This window comes from Aythya fuligula, chromosome 2 (genome assembly GCF_009819795.1).
Source record: "Aythya fuligula isolate bAytFul2 chromosome 2, bAytFul2.pri, whole genome shotgun sequence".
Lineage (NCBI taxonomy): Eukaryota > Metazoa > Chordata > Aves > Anseriformes > Anatidae > Aythya > Aythya fuligula.
Window position 1 is genome coordinate 20,622,622 of NC_045560.1, and position 14,720 is coordinate 20,637,341.

Sequence of the window (14,720 nt, forward strand, 5' to 3'; positions counted from 1 at the left end):
CTGATCATCTTTGTGGTGCTCCTAAGGACCCACTCTAAAGATCAACATACTTCTTGTGCTGGAGGACCAAGCCTGGACACAGTACTCCAAGTGAGGCCTCACAAGGGCAAAGTAGAGGGGGACAATCACCTCCCTTGACCTGCTGGCCATGCCTCTGTTGATGCAGATGGTCCTCTGGTCTGCAAGCGCAGACTTATGGCCCATGTCAAGCTTTTCATCCACCAAAACCCCTACGTCTTTCTCTACAGGGATGCTCTCAATGAGTTCTCCACCCAGTCTGTGTTTTTGTCTGGGATTTCCCCAGCCCAGGTACAGCACCTTGAACTTAGATCAACCATAGTTGCACTTGTTGAATGTTGTTAGGTTCACACGGGCCCACTTTTCAAGCTTCTCTAGGTCCCTTTAGATAGCATCCCTTCCTTCTGTCATATCAACTGCACCGCTCAACTTGGTGTCATCTGCAAACTTGCTGGGGATGCACTCGATCCCATCGTCTATGTCATTGATAGAGGTATTAAACAGTACCAGTCCCAAGACAGACCCCTGAGGGACCCCTCTCATCACTGGCCTCCACCTGGATATAGAACCATTGACCACTGCTCTCTAGCTGCAGCTTCAAGCCAATTCCTTATCCACTGAATTGTTCACATTTCAAATTCATCTCTCTCCAATTTGGAGATCAGGATGTCATGTGGGAATGTGTCAAAGACTTTGCAGAAGTCCATGTACGTAACATCAGTTGGTCTACCCTTGTCAACTGATGAAGTTACTCCATCATAGAAAGCCACCAGATTAGTGGCTTACTAAAGGCAGGATTTGACCTTGATTAAGCCTTGCTGGCTGTCACGTATCACCTCTGTACTGCATTTGCCTTGACATTGCTTCCAGGAGGATCTGTTCCATGATCTTGCCAGGCACAGAGGTGAGGCTCACTAGTGTGTAGTTCTCTGGGTCCTTCTTTCTATCCTTTTTAAAACTGGGAGTGGTTTCCTTTTTTTTTTTTTTTTTTTTTTTTTTTTTTTTCCAGTCACCAGGGACTTCACCTGACTTGCAGGATTTTTCAAATATGACGGAGAGTGGCTTGGCAGCTACATCAGCCAGTTCCCTCAGGACCTTGGGATGCATGTTATCGGGCCCTGTCCAGTTTAGTGAGGTGGTCTCAAACCTGCTCTTTGCTTACAGTGGGAGGGACTTGGCTCCCCCAGCCATGATGACTACAGTTTCAGGGAAATGAGAGACATGGAAAGGCTGGCTGGCAGTGAAATCTGAGGCAAATAAGTTATTGAGTACCTCAGCCTTCTTCATGTCTGTTACCAATTCTCCCTTCTCATCTATCAGAGGGGGTACACTCTCCTTTGCCTTTCTTTTCTGGCCAATGTACCTATAGAATCCCTTCTTGTTATGTTTTGCATTCCTTGCCAAGGTTGGTTCCAGCTGTGCCTTGGCTTTCCTGATCCCATCCCTGCACATCTGGACGGCATCCCTGTACTGTTCCCAGGCCACATGTCCCTGCTTCCACTGCCTATGCAGTTCCTTATTGTGCCTCAGTTTTCCCAGTAGGTTCCTGCACAACCATCCTAGTTTTCTCCTCACTTTCTTACACAGGGGGACTGAGAGTTCTTGTGTTCCAAGAAAAATAACCTTAAAAAGTTGCCAGCTCTGTTTAGCTCTTTTGTTCCTAAAAACAGTGTTCCAGGAGATCTCATCCACTAGGTCTTTAAATAGCTTGAAGTTCACTCTTCAGAAGTTCAGGGTCCTTTGTTCTTCACCAGGCCCGTATTCCTTGAGATCACAAACTCAACCAGGGAGCAGTCACTACAGCCCAGACTGCCTCCAATCTTAACTTCTCTAATGAGCTCTTCTGCATTGGTACACACCAGGTCCAGTTAACTCTTATTCTCTGGCTGGTCTATTATATACCACTTGAAAGTATATAATTTTTAATATTTACAAGGTAATTAAAATTTAACAGAACTACAACAAATATGTTTTAGAGCACTTTGGAGTACTACAGAGAACTGAGAAATCATTGTTTATTCCTTGCTATTAGCACATGGGTTAGATGTTATTGCATCCTGTGGAAAATACACACGTTAATATACATGTATTTATTTTATACTCTTACCATTATAATCAACCAACTTAAAAAATAGATTAAATAGGTGAGATAAAGTGCTCTTCACCATAGTTGTCAGTGAGAAGAGGGATGGCCAAGTAGAACATCTATAACTGGAAAACAATTCCAAGATTTTTTTGTTAAAAGCAGCTAGTAACAAAGTCTACCATGTTAGTAAGTATAATACGGTATTAGCACTGTACAACTTAACTGCTGAGTAAATGCTACAGGAAATTCTGCCTGCATAAATCTCTAAATCATGCAGAAAAGCATTCCTGTGGTAGAAATGGTGGTTGTAGTAGAGATCTGACTAAAGCATTTTTGTTTGTTTTCCTTTGTGCTGGCCTACTTTTGCACTTTATACTTAATTTTGGCAGGACATGGAAGATAAATCTCTCTGATGAATTCCTGGAATCAGAAGTCAGAACACTTTTGAACATTTATTGTTACACTTAAATGAATGAAATTGTTAAGAGACATGGAATACACATAATGGAAAGCGTCAGCAATTCCCAAATTTAAAATTTCTAAAATTATCAGGAAGACATGATCTTCACCAAGAAAACATAAACCCACAGCCTGCTGCTGAAATCCTACTCTGTGTTCATAACTGCTTAAGAAAAAGAATAAATCAATTTCAGGTCTCTCCAAAATCTGAAAAGAAACCTCACAGTCTATTATTACAGTACATGTAGACTAGAGTTACTAGCATAGCACTCAATGATTTTATAGATTATGCAAATATTTCAATACATGTATAACAATTTTTTTTTAGTATATTTCCTTTTCCTCTCACTCATTTTCCCCATTGACAAACTTACATGGCATTTCACAAGTTAAAAGTAGAGAGCTAGAGATGAAATTATGTGCTTTCATAGCATATACATTTCGGTGGGAGAACTGAGTGCATGACAGTAATCACCTTTTCACTGATTCCATTCCAAATCACTACTAACCACTTACTTTTTGCTTTGCCCTGCAACCAATACCTTCATAGAAAAACACAAGTTGCTGCTTTTGTATTCCCATCTCATATTGTCAAAACTTACACGTTTGTATCCTCAAAACTGAATATTGGAGTAGCAATGTGATTACAGATGTGACAGAGTTCCCACCTCACATACAGTTCCAAGGTTTATAATAACTACAGAGAATTTTTGTTCCTTGAATAGACCAGGAGTTCATTTCCCCTCTTTGTCTGGGCATTGCTTAGAAGTCAAAGGCAATGAAATGATATCTCAGTTGTTTGGAAGCACACATTAGCTACTCTGGTCTGGCATTGGGATGTACGTGTAATGGGATAGAGCAGAGAGGTCTCTACTAGAGGAGGGGCTGAGGAGGAAACAAGATAGAATGAAGATAAATTAAGAGGTGTGTATTTGATCTTTAGGGCAATTAGAATTTTCACATGCTTTTGGGGCACACAGACTTTAAAGCCTCTTAGAAAATCATATTTTTCACCAACAAAACCATGTATACAGATAGGCTGCAAAGTCCATGCTATGTATACAGAGGCATTTTTAAAAGAAATTGCTTGTGTACTGTATATTCCTTAGTTTTGATCTAAATGATTAAAGAACTGTAATTTCTAGCTTACTGGAAACTGATATTTTACTATTTATTTATTTTATTTTTTTTTTAGTTCTAATCAGGTGAAAAATAAAAAGTTAAAAAACAAAAACAAAAATGTACAGAATTAAAAGATTAGAAAAGAATGCTCTCCTATGTGTAAAAAACTATGTAGCTAATTATTTTGGCTTTCTTGTAATGAAACATCTGGTCAAGCACTGATACAGGCTTCCTATAGAGGTGGTGGATGCCCCATGTTTATCGGTGTTCAAGACATTTAGACAATGCCCTCAGTAATGTACTTTAACTTTTGGTTAGCCCTGAAGAGGTTACGTAGTTGGACTAGATGGTCTTCCAACTGAATTATTCAATTTGGCTTCAGTTCATCTGCCAAAAATGAAACATTCTGAAATGGGCAGATGCTCACTTTTGTGTCTATCTGAAACTTCATGGTGTCTTTTTATAGTTACAGTTCAGAGCCTGTTATTCTTGTTTTATTGTAGGCCATTCTCCTTGGTCAGGGCACAGATTGCTGCTACTAGATGAACAGACTTGCTTTTGAAATCCTTGAAAGAACAGGAGTTCTGTGAATGGTACTGAATTGCAGAAATCTCTCTGTCATATTGTAAAGACATGAGGCAATGAAAATGCAACTCACCGATCTATGGAAAACAGTGGAAATGCTTTCAATTATTAAGAGAAATACAATGCAAACATTTTCAAGCATTTGTCAAAGTTGATAGCCAGGGAGTAAGAAACCATAAACAAAATTGTTTGCAAATGTAGAGTGACTTTCCAAGTAACACATTATAGGCAATATAAACAATGTTTTTTCTTGACTAGGGAATAACGAATTCTACACTACATTATGTTGCTCTTTTTCATGTCACTGTTTTAGGAAAGAAAGTTAGCATGGTAGCATAGCTATAGCTGTAGCAATAAAACCAACTTACAGCAGCCAACTTCATCTTCGTTAAGGGGGCAGTCAGGCACACCGTCGCATATCAGGAGGGCTGGGATGCAGCCTTTGGAAGGACACAGGAACTCCATTTGTTTGCAGGAGTTTGGAGACACAGTGGAAGGGGTCCTTGTGGGACAGTACATTTCATCACTTCCATCCACACAATCTTCAACACCATTACATTTTGCATCAAGGGATAAACACTGCTGCACATATGCACATGTGAACTGGTTACTGCTGCAAGCTGGAGGTCGTGGTTCAGCTGGTCCTGCAAGGAAAAAAAAAAACAAAGCCAAGAAAGGAATATTTATTGGTTATCTTCTTTCAGTAATCACCTATACTGCTTCTGAGAGGCAGTATAGGCACTGTTGGAAAGGCAGCTGATTTTGAATATAAAATCTTTAAAAAAGTTGAAATAACTTGTATAAAAGCAGAGGCCCTAAGCATAGAATACTGTTAAAACACCCACTTTGTCACGTTGTACTAGCTACATTGTTGCTGTTGCAGTATTTGGCTACTAAAGCTCAAATCCAGCATTTCTTCTGATCCCATTATTGCTTCTACCATGTTTGTATAGAAAGGTTAATAACAAAGTATTACGGAAACTTACCGGTATCAGGAAAAGGTTAAAAAATATTATTGAAACCCCTCAAGATCTTCCTCTATTTGTATATTGAATGGATAAAAAAATATTCAAAGATATTCATCATACACGGGTATGATCAACAAGAAACTTATTTCATACAAAGCTGTTATCCATAGTAATGTCTGAACCACCAGAAAAGTAAGAAACAAAGATTTTTTACTAATAATTTATTATCATTTGGATTCCGTAGCTTTGCTTGACTTGATAGGGAATTAAATCAAATGAATGACTAGGTAACATTTTCCAGAGCACAACAAGACAAAAATTAATTTTAAATTTAAAAATTTAACTTATTCAGACAACTGACAAAGGAAGAAGTGTTCCATTTTTGCTTGCTGGAAAAAATACCAGAAAACAAAACAAAACACAATTTTCTGCGATCATTTACACAAATTAATTGAAGACATTTAAGCTCCCCTTTCTTCCTACTAAAATCACTGCAACTGAATGTTACCAGTAGAAACATCAGAACTATTTGTGAAAGCTGAATTCTAAGAAACGGTTAACCTTATGTTCTTCCCACTACCAGTGTCTCCCAGGGGAGAAATGTAACTTTTTTTTTTTTTTTTTTTTTTTTTTTTTTTATGTGTGGGGAAAGGAAAAACAATGTCTAGAATTTCATCATGTGCATTTAATCTTTTTCTAGGTCAATTTGTGACAGATGAGTAAAGAAACTATTAATATCAAAATATGAAAATCATAAGCAACAAGGGAAAGACAAATTTATGACACCACCTCTGAAAAAGATAGTATGATGCTGAAGGAGAGCAGATCAAATGCAAAAGTTCATGGGTGGGTCTTAGCTTGTCTTTTGAGAAAGTGCAAGCCCTCTGACCTCAGAAGTCAAATGCTACAGCTGCATGAAGATACGACACACTGTAAGGGGATACATGGATTTTTGCATTATTTTGCTACTTTTAATCTAATCAACATAGGATTATGTACCAGGATGTAGTTTTATGTGGTGAAACATGCTCTGTTTCTAAAATAATTGCATCATGAGTATCAACAGTATTTTGGCCAAAGATGAGTTGATAATATATTCAGATAAACTGAATATATAATATTAGTTTACCATCTTGTCACTAGCAAAACAATTACAAGGAAGAAGAGCTCAAACTCTGCTGTATAACGGTGACCCTTACAAGCTTAGCAATCCTTTATCTTCATGTTGAGTCAGATAATCACAAATGAATAGCTTCATACAATATTCCTGATATCATTTTATACTGATAGTATAAATTCATGCTGCCAGAAAATATGTATTTCATACATTGATCATAATATGCACATAAAACAACAATAATGGATTTTGACACAGTAAAAATAATAACCTACTGATTTTTTTTTTTTGCTTGTTTGAATTCAGAATTAAATCATAAATCCCCTAAGGGCATGTACTTTTAAAAGGGATGAAAAAGATTACATTCATGATGTGTTCTATAAATGTGTTACTCAAAAAATTACTTTCACTTTTCACTTATGCTACTTCAAAAGGAATATGAAAGTTGTCTCTGATAGTTAACTATAGAAATTTTAATAACACACTGAATTTATTTATAAAAGAAGTTAATATTTTATTTTTTTTAACTTTTAATCCTATGTTTTAGCAAATCTTTTCAAAAAAAAAAAAAAAAGAATTATTTTATAATCTTAGTTTGTATTTTCTTTTAAAAAAATAGTGGAATTGTGATATTAGATAACTATATTTTTCTTTTGTTACTTCTGATTCTTTTCATCATAGTACCTAGGAAGTATTTAAGAAGTGAAAATGACTTAAGCTGCAGTCAGTTCCGCTAAGGGATGCACTTCTGCATAGTTGAGTTTTAATTTGCCTGGGCTTGTTCTGTTACAGTGGAAATTAACCCCACAAAACTTCTTATCAAATTGCAGCTATACTGCTAATACATTTCCTATGGTCACTTATTGCAGGAACAATTGTATTTATAAAACATTTGTGAGTATTTTTAACACAATTTGTTTTCCTATAACTGTTATATTCATTACATGTTTGCTAGTAGGTTTTTACCTGAGTTTTTTCTGCAATAAAATTTTAAATTTATTCTTAAATCAATAATGCTTGAATGTGTTGTTACAAATCTGGTCTTGTGTGCTAAACTATCTTCAGGCTTTTGTAGCACTGATTTAGCCTTATAATCTCAATCATAAAAAGTACACATGCATGTAAATGACCCCTTACTAAATTCAGTAGTTAAGCAAATGCTTGAGTGCTTTATTAAATGGGGGGTGATTATTATTTTTTTCTGTCATGATTCCCTATTGTTGTTAGAAAATAATGTACAGAAACAAATTCTTCCTGACTTGCACACCAATTACTTTAGTGTGCAGTATTCACCAAGAGCAGTGAAGACGTCTTTATACTGAATTAAGTTACATTAGGGGTAGGGTTACCAAGGGTCTTGTTAACTCTGTTTTATGTTTTCAGTACATTCATAAACATTCAAAGCAATATCCTGAAATCAGCAAAATCATTTTGGATCATAAATAAGATGGGAACATACCTCAAAGGCCACAAGAATATCACCTTTTTTACTAAGTCACATTACGTATTAGTTAGTTCTTGCCTACTTGGTTTCAGATTCACTATGAAAATTGCTCTGGACAACAGTCTATAAATTGTTATGATTGCTGTGATCTGCAAAAGCTGTACGCCTTAGCTCAATCTAGTTTCCTTACATAAAGTAGGCAATATTTTTTCTTAATTATAAATTGTGTCTGCTTTAAGGAAATTAAAATTTATAAAACATTCATTAGTATTTACCTAACAGTTAAAACTGACTAATTGGAAATATAAAAATCTAGAAAATCATTAACTAATTCCAGTCTGAAAAGAAATTGTAAGCAACATATTGTTAATGCAAAACTAATTACTTGCATTTAAAGCTGCTATCTACGTAGCCATTTATATTAGGCTCATTGTTGCAGTATCTACTGTTGACATGTTTCGTTCTTAACAGTGGCAATATTCATTCTGTTTCCTTGCTACAGGGAAGATTTGAACTAAAATGTTAACACTCCAATATGGTTTGCAGGGAAAAACAAGCTTGCACTAATGAAAGACTCATAATAAATATCTTTCACTGTCCTGAGTTGCACTCACCTTGCTCAGCCTTAGAAGTTAACTTTCAATTTCAGCATATACTTGAGTACTATATCCAGTCTGTAGATATATATGACAATTATGTAAACAATAGAATCTTTTTTTTTTTTTTTTTTCAGTACTAATTAGGCTATCCATCTGTGGGGCTCATGGGCCATTTCAGTAACTTAAAAAATCATACGATTTAACAGTTGCCTAACCCTGGCATGCCAGAAAAATATTTCCCTCACCTTTCACCAAGTGTGGAAAAGATGTTCCCAATCCACCACTCATCTCATTAGTGTTGTGTGGCTCTAATTTTCAAACCACGTTCAGGAGTGGGAGAGATATTGTACAGGTTTCATTTTTTTTTTTTTTTTTTTTTTTTTTTTTTTTTTTTTTTATCTATTTGAAGCTGTTTAAGGATTTGGAGATAAATCTACTGACAGTGGTGTGTTCTAAGAAACACAAGATAAAAGCTTAGCTTTCTGTATCCAAGCTGCATGATCACCGAAAACCAGGACTGGAGATACTCAGGAATACTTTCAGTATTATCACACAGATGAAAAGCAGACTAATCAAAAACAATTTCAGAGAAAACACCCTCTGCTCTTTTGAACGCTGTGTCTGGATTTAGAACTGCAAGAAAACAGCAGCAAATTGTTGAAGTTTCATTATAGCTAAGGAATCATGATTTTTTTAAGTAGCAAGCTCATAACACGTATTTATTTATTTTACTTTGCACTTTTTTTTTTTTTTTTACATTTATTTTTATGTTGTATATGGCAAATAATCAAAATTAAAGGGTTTTAAAAAGTTCATATACATTCTACTTGTACACCATAAAAAGACATTTTAATTATGAGTTTATTTGGGTCCTAAAATTCTTTGTGAAAATTACTCATGCAACTGTGTTTGGTGAGTAATAACTTAAGGACCAAGAAATGCTACCCTACCAGCATTCTCACACATCAAAGAGAAATTGGGTAGCTGAGTGTGGTGGTTTCACACTGATGGCTGGCTAAACTTCACCACACTGCTCCCTCACTTCCCTTCCTCAGAGGAACTAGGGGAGAAAATACAATGAAAAAGCACTGAAGGGTTCAGATAAGGACAGAGAGATTGCTCGCCAATTACCATTGCAGGCAAAACAGACTCGATTAATGTAAGTTATTGTCTATTACTAAAAGACTAGACGAGCAAGAAATTAAAAGCAAACTAAAAACACATCCCCCCCACCCAACACCTTCCCCTGAGTGGCACAGAGCAAATGGGGAATGGGGGCTGCAGTCAGTCACTAACAATTTCTGCCATTCCTTCATGGTCACTTTCTGCCCCTGCTTCAATATGGGGTCCCTGCCACAACATGCCATCTTTCCTGAACTGATCTTGCAGGGGCTTCTCACAGGCAATAGCTCTTCAAGAACTGCTCCCACAGGGCTCCATACCATGGGGTCCATCCATCAGGAGCAAACTGCTCCAGCACAGGTCCCCCACAGGTGGCAACTCCCCCCAGACCCTCTGCTCCTGTGTGGGCTCCTCTCCACGGGCTGCAGCTCCGGCTCAGGGCCTGCTCCTGCAGGGGCTCTCCATGGGCCGCAGCCTCCTCCAGGCCACATCCACCTGCTCCACCGGGGGCTCCTCCACGGGCTGCAGCCTGGAGATCCGCTCCGTGTGGGACCCATGGGCTGCAGGGGGACAGCCTGCTCCACCATGGGCCTCTCCACAGGCCGCAGGGGAACTGCTGCTGTGTGCCTGGAGCACCTCCTGCCCTCCTGCTGCACTCACCTGGGGGATGCAGGGCTGCTTCTCTCAGAAACATACAAACATACTTAAATTACATGAAACAAGACCTCCATGATATGCATTTATTTTGTCTTCCTTATTCAGATACCAAGATTCCTGCAGAGTTCCTGCAGAGTCCTCCGTATATTCATGTATCATCTATTAACAGTGAATTCTAATTAAGACTAGTAGACATTGGCATTAAAATCAACATCAGAAAGCATGAAATAATGTTACCACACACTATTATGCAGCATTAGCTCAGTTGTGTGAGAGCTTGCTCTAAAGTCCATTTAGGCAAATAGGCAGACATTGATTTTAATGGGTCTTGCATCAGACCCTTGAAAACTAACAACCTGTGTGATACATTTGCATAAGTAGTTTGCCTACTAAATCTAATAAAAACTGCAGACCTATTAACAGTAGCTAAAAGAGTCAAAAATAACCCCCTCCAACAGTTTCCATTAGACAAGAGTATAAATTAATTTCAGACCCAATCCAGTGCATTAATTAAGTTGAAGTAAGTGGCAGTCTTCACTTCAGTACATGCTGGATCAGGGCATGAAATCAGCCTATTCAAGGTGGCTGCAAGGAAGCAACCTTATTTAAAAATAAATAAATGCACTGAACTCGTTCAAATACTTTTAGAAGCTGTCCATGAGTCTTTATCTATGTAAGTAAGGCTTCTGCAACAAAATAAAATGTACATGTATGTGGGGAATCGAGCATGGATAATTGAATATATAGTTCTCTTTCTCACTTGAGAATATAGAAGTATAGGGCAGGGTGCTGGAAAAGATCCCAAAAACTCTGTTACAAAGCCAAATTTAACAAATCCAGAACTTGTCCCATTGACATCACAGTTTTATGTATCTGTGCAGAATGTATTTTAAAGGAACCTTATTTGCATAAGAGAAAACACATAAAGAACATGCTGCTAGTAAAATCAAGCTATACAATTTCCACTCAGAGATCTACCACCATCTATGAACAGCCATAGCAATATTTATCACATTTCTGCTAAGAGCAGTCCAGAAATTGCAAGCTATGCCTGTTATCATAATGTATTTATTAAGAGCAACAAAGAACTGGAGAAACTGTGAAGCTTTAGTTTCCAGCAAAGTGATAGGCGACAGGCTTAGAGTAGAGAAAAGAACAACTAGTTATCAGGACAATTTTCATTGATGGAGCCGTAACACAATGTTATGCTTTTTTAATTTTTTTTTCTCAGCCTAAATTCTAATGAAAAGCATTTTGTACAGCTACAAATTTTTCATCACCTAATAAGAATCTCCTGAAGAAAAACTATGTTAAACTCTTCATAATTTGATAAATCTGAGCTTTACTCTAGATGACGAGAAAAGTAAGTCTTACTTAATGAACAATCTGAGAATTTTCTTCTCTCCAACAGTCTTGTGAAAATAATTATTTCCAATAATGTTTTTTAATGAACAAACTAAATTTAAAGCATCACCTCTCTGATCTGAGTCTTCTTTTTTTTTATTGTTGTGCATGTGTATGTAAATAAATGAGACTATTTTAAAACACTATTAATAAATCCAAAGACTTTTAATTTCTTAAAAAGCATCTAGCTTGACTCAGAAGATTTCAATATTCTGGAAGTATAAGAATGCAGGGAGAAACTGTAGAATTTGGACAAATGTTTATTTATGCATGATACAATTGCATTCAGGACTTGCCACTAATTATGCTAGTTTATGTTCTATAATTGTCTCATCCTAGAAATATTCCCTACTTCTCTTCCTATGAAATTTGCAAAAAAATTGTGGCTTCACTGCCAGCTAGGCCTGTGCACAGGAAGATACTGAAATAGACTGAAGAATCTCTCTAAGGTGCTGTTCTGCACCATATCTTTTGTTTTCTCTTTAAAATGCAGAAATGCCCCTATCTCTGCCAAGCAAGAGGATCTAAACCACATTCTTATTATTTTCAGGGAGAGACTAGTTAACTAGAGAAACTATTCACAAATATCCCCAGTCCTCTATCACTTCTTCCTTGCTTCTCTCTTCCAGTCCTTTGACTCCCCCAGCTTTCCCTGAATCATCTCTTGCCCTTGAGGAAAGAAACTCCCTGAGCTCTCAATCTGAGAGAGATTTCTGCTTTACTACAGCATGAGCAGACAAGCTAACAGTGATTCCCCTGGCTCTGCAACTTAAAGAAATCAGAAATTAAGTCTCCTCTACAGAGTTTTTCCCCATGATCTAATGCTGTAGTACGAGCAGCTCAGACAGTTAACCATTCCAGTGTCTCCTGCAATCAGGCTCTGGGAGTTTCAGAGGTGGATTATCAACTCCCTCTAAGCTTTTGTCAGATGAGCTCTGTTCTCCTGCAGAATTTTCTATCACTTCACATGCACACATGCAGAGTCTTCACTATGGCTTTTTGGGTTGATAGATACATGAATGAATTATGAATTCAGGTGTGAATTATGCTATGAGACCTAGTGAAATGATATTTACTTAAAGAGCCCAAGACATTTTAAAGTTACCTGTCAATGCACACTTTTTCTAGGCTGATTATTAGACTAGTTTGGCCTATAATACTTTTGCTGGTCTGCCAGTTAAGTAGAAACATTATGTCAATGTTGTATTTTGCTTCTTGTTTAAATTCAAGATTATTTATTTTTCTGACTCTGAAAAGCAAAATTTTGGAGATGCCCAAAGATATAGACATTATTTTGTCACTGTCTTTTTAGTTGGCAGTTTTGTTTTAGTTTTAGATAGCATCATACAATAGACAATAATTATGGAAGTAATTATCATATATTTTTGAAATATTTGGGCACAGTAGCTATAAGGTGTATAGAAAACCTCGTAACAAAGATAAATAACTCTGCATTCAGAGGAGTACTTGAATAGCATGCATGCATAGAACCAGAAATTCAATTATCTCTCATCTCTTTCTCTGTATTGAAGGAAAAGAAAAAAAAAAAAAAAAAAAAAAGCAGAGGAAGCAGAGGGTCTTGTGAATAAAATAGGCTTCAATAATTTGATTAAAGATTATGTCAATGTATATGAACACAGATCTTGTTGGAAAGCAAATATAAGTCTGTGGCAAGAAGAGCAGAGAAAGGTTTATAGATGATCTGGATTCAAAGAGTGTGTCCCATGAAACAGAAAAAAAAAAAAAAAGAAAAAAGAAAAAAAGAAAAATCCTCAGTATATGTTGGAGAGAAATGAATAAATAACTATTAGCCAAGATGTTACAGAACTAGAATTTTACTTTGTGGTGTCTAATCTGAAATGACAAGGGACTCAATTTCTGAAGAATGACTACTCAATATTTTCTGAAAATTAGATACCTTTAGGATAACACAGAACAATTAAAATTATAGTAGCTCAGAGCTAACTATTAGTGTATATATACAGACCTACTATAAGTAGCTCAGGCAAAATATCAGGGGAATCAGCACATGCAGTTCTCCTTCTGTTATATTCTTCCCCAGACATCCATCCTTAGTTGGCTACTACTGGGAACAGGTTATGGTACAAGCTGGACCTTTTTCATGTGATGACTGATCTGAAGTTCTGAACATATCTGTCCTAAATTTTAGGACTAAAATACAATTTCCTTTGTCAAAGCTCTTCATTGCAACATTATCTCCCAGGGAAAGTTAGAAAAGACAATCCATAGGAATAGATCCACCCACCTTTCATGATGATGGCTCAAAGAAAGTGCAGATTTAAGTTTCTAGAGTATATTAGGTTTTGGGGTAGTGAGAAGCTTTTTGGGCTTTTTTTAATTAAAGTATTAGTTGGCTTGGGTTTGCACTTGTAATTCACAGATTCTGATGTGCTTTTCTTTACAACAAGTGAAAGCTTGCTCAAAGCAAGGATTACTTAAAACTTTTGTAGCAGTCTGTTTATATTTTCTGCAAAGCAATGGGAAGATTTGGACACGTTATGGCTTGTCAAAGCCATCTTTTCACCGAAGCGAAAGTAGTCAACAACCACTGATTTTACTGTACTTGAGCACCTACATGGCAGATCATAGAATCATAGAATATCCTGAGTTGGAAGGGACCCTTAAGGATCATCAAGTCCAACTCTTGACACCGCACAGGTCTACCCAAAAGTTCAGACCATGAACTTTTCAGATCTCTGACCATTTTGTTGGTAACCCGTGTGGTGAAGTCAAGAGCCATGACAACATTAGACAAAAGAGTATTTCACACAACTCTGGGAAATAACACTGAGTTTTAATTCCACCATAATAGATGGCACAGAAACAGCATGTTCTGTCTGTACCGACTGCTTTCTATTATTTGAGTTACCCCTTTATCTCCAATGTATCCTTCCATAATGCTATTTCCTGTTGTACACACGTCTTCCAGGTGAAAATGATGCTGCAGTAGGGTACAGGAGGATAGCTGTAGCACTGGCAGTCCTTTCTCATGTATTAAGCTAATAGGTTTAAATATATTTTTAACATTTTGTAGAGGAAAGAATGTATGAAAAAACAGAAGTAGAAAAGGGTCTACAATAAAATTATTATAAAAAGTAGTTCATGAAACAGAAAAGGT

General features: G+C 36.8%; 1 protein-coding gene across 1 annotated transcript in view; it reads right to left on the bottom strand.

Moving 5' to 3' along the window:
* The window catches only part of MALRD1 (MAM and LDL receptor class A domain containing 1), a 253,692-nt gene that overhangs the window by 49,584 nt on the left and 189,388 nt on the right, over window positions 1-14,720 (bottom strand). Inside the window, exon 33 of the mRNA XM_032182284.1 lies at window positions 4,639-4,914. Within this exon, the coding sequence (XP_032038175.1) occupies window positions 4,639-4,914 (276 nt within the window). The remainder of the gene's footprint in view (window positions 1-4,638; window positions 4,915-14,720) is intronic.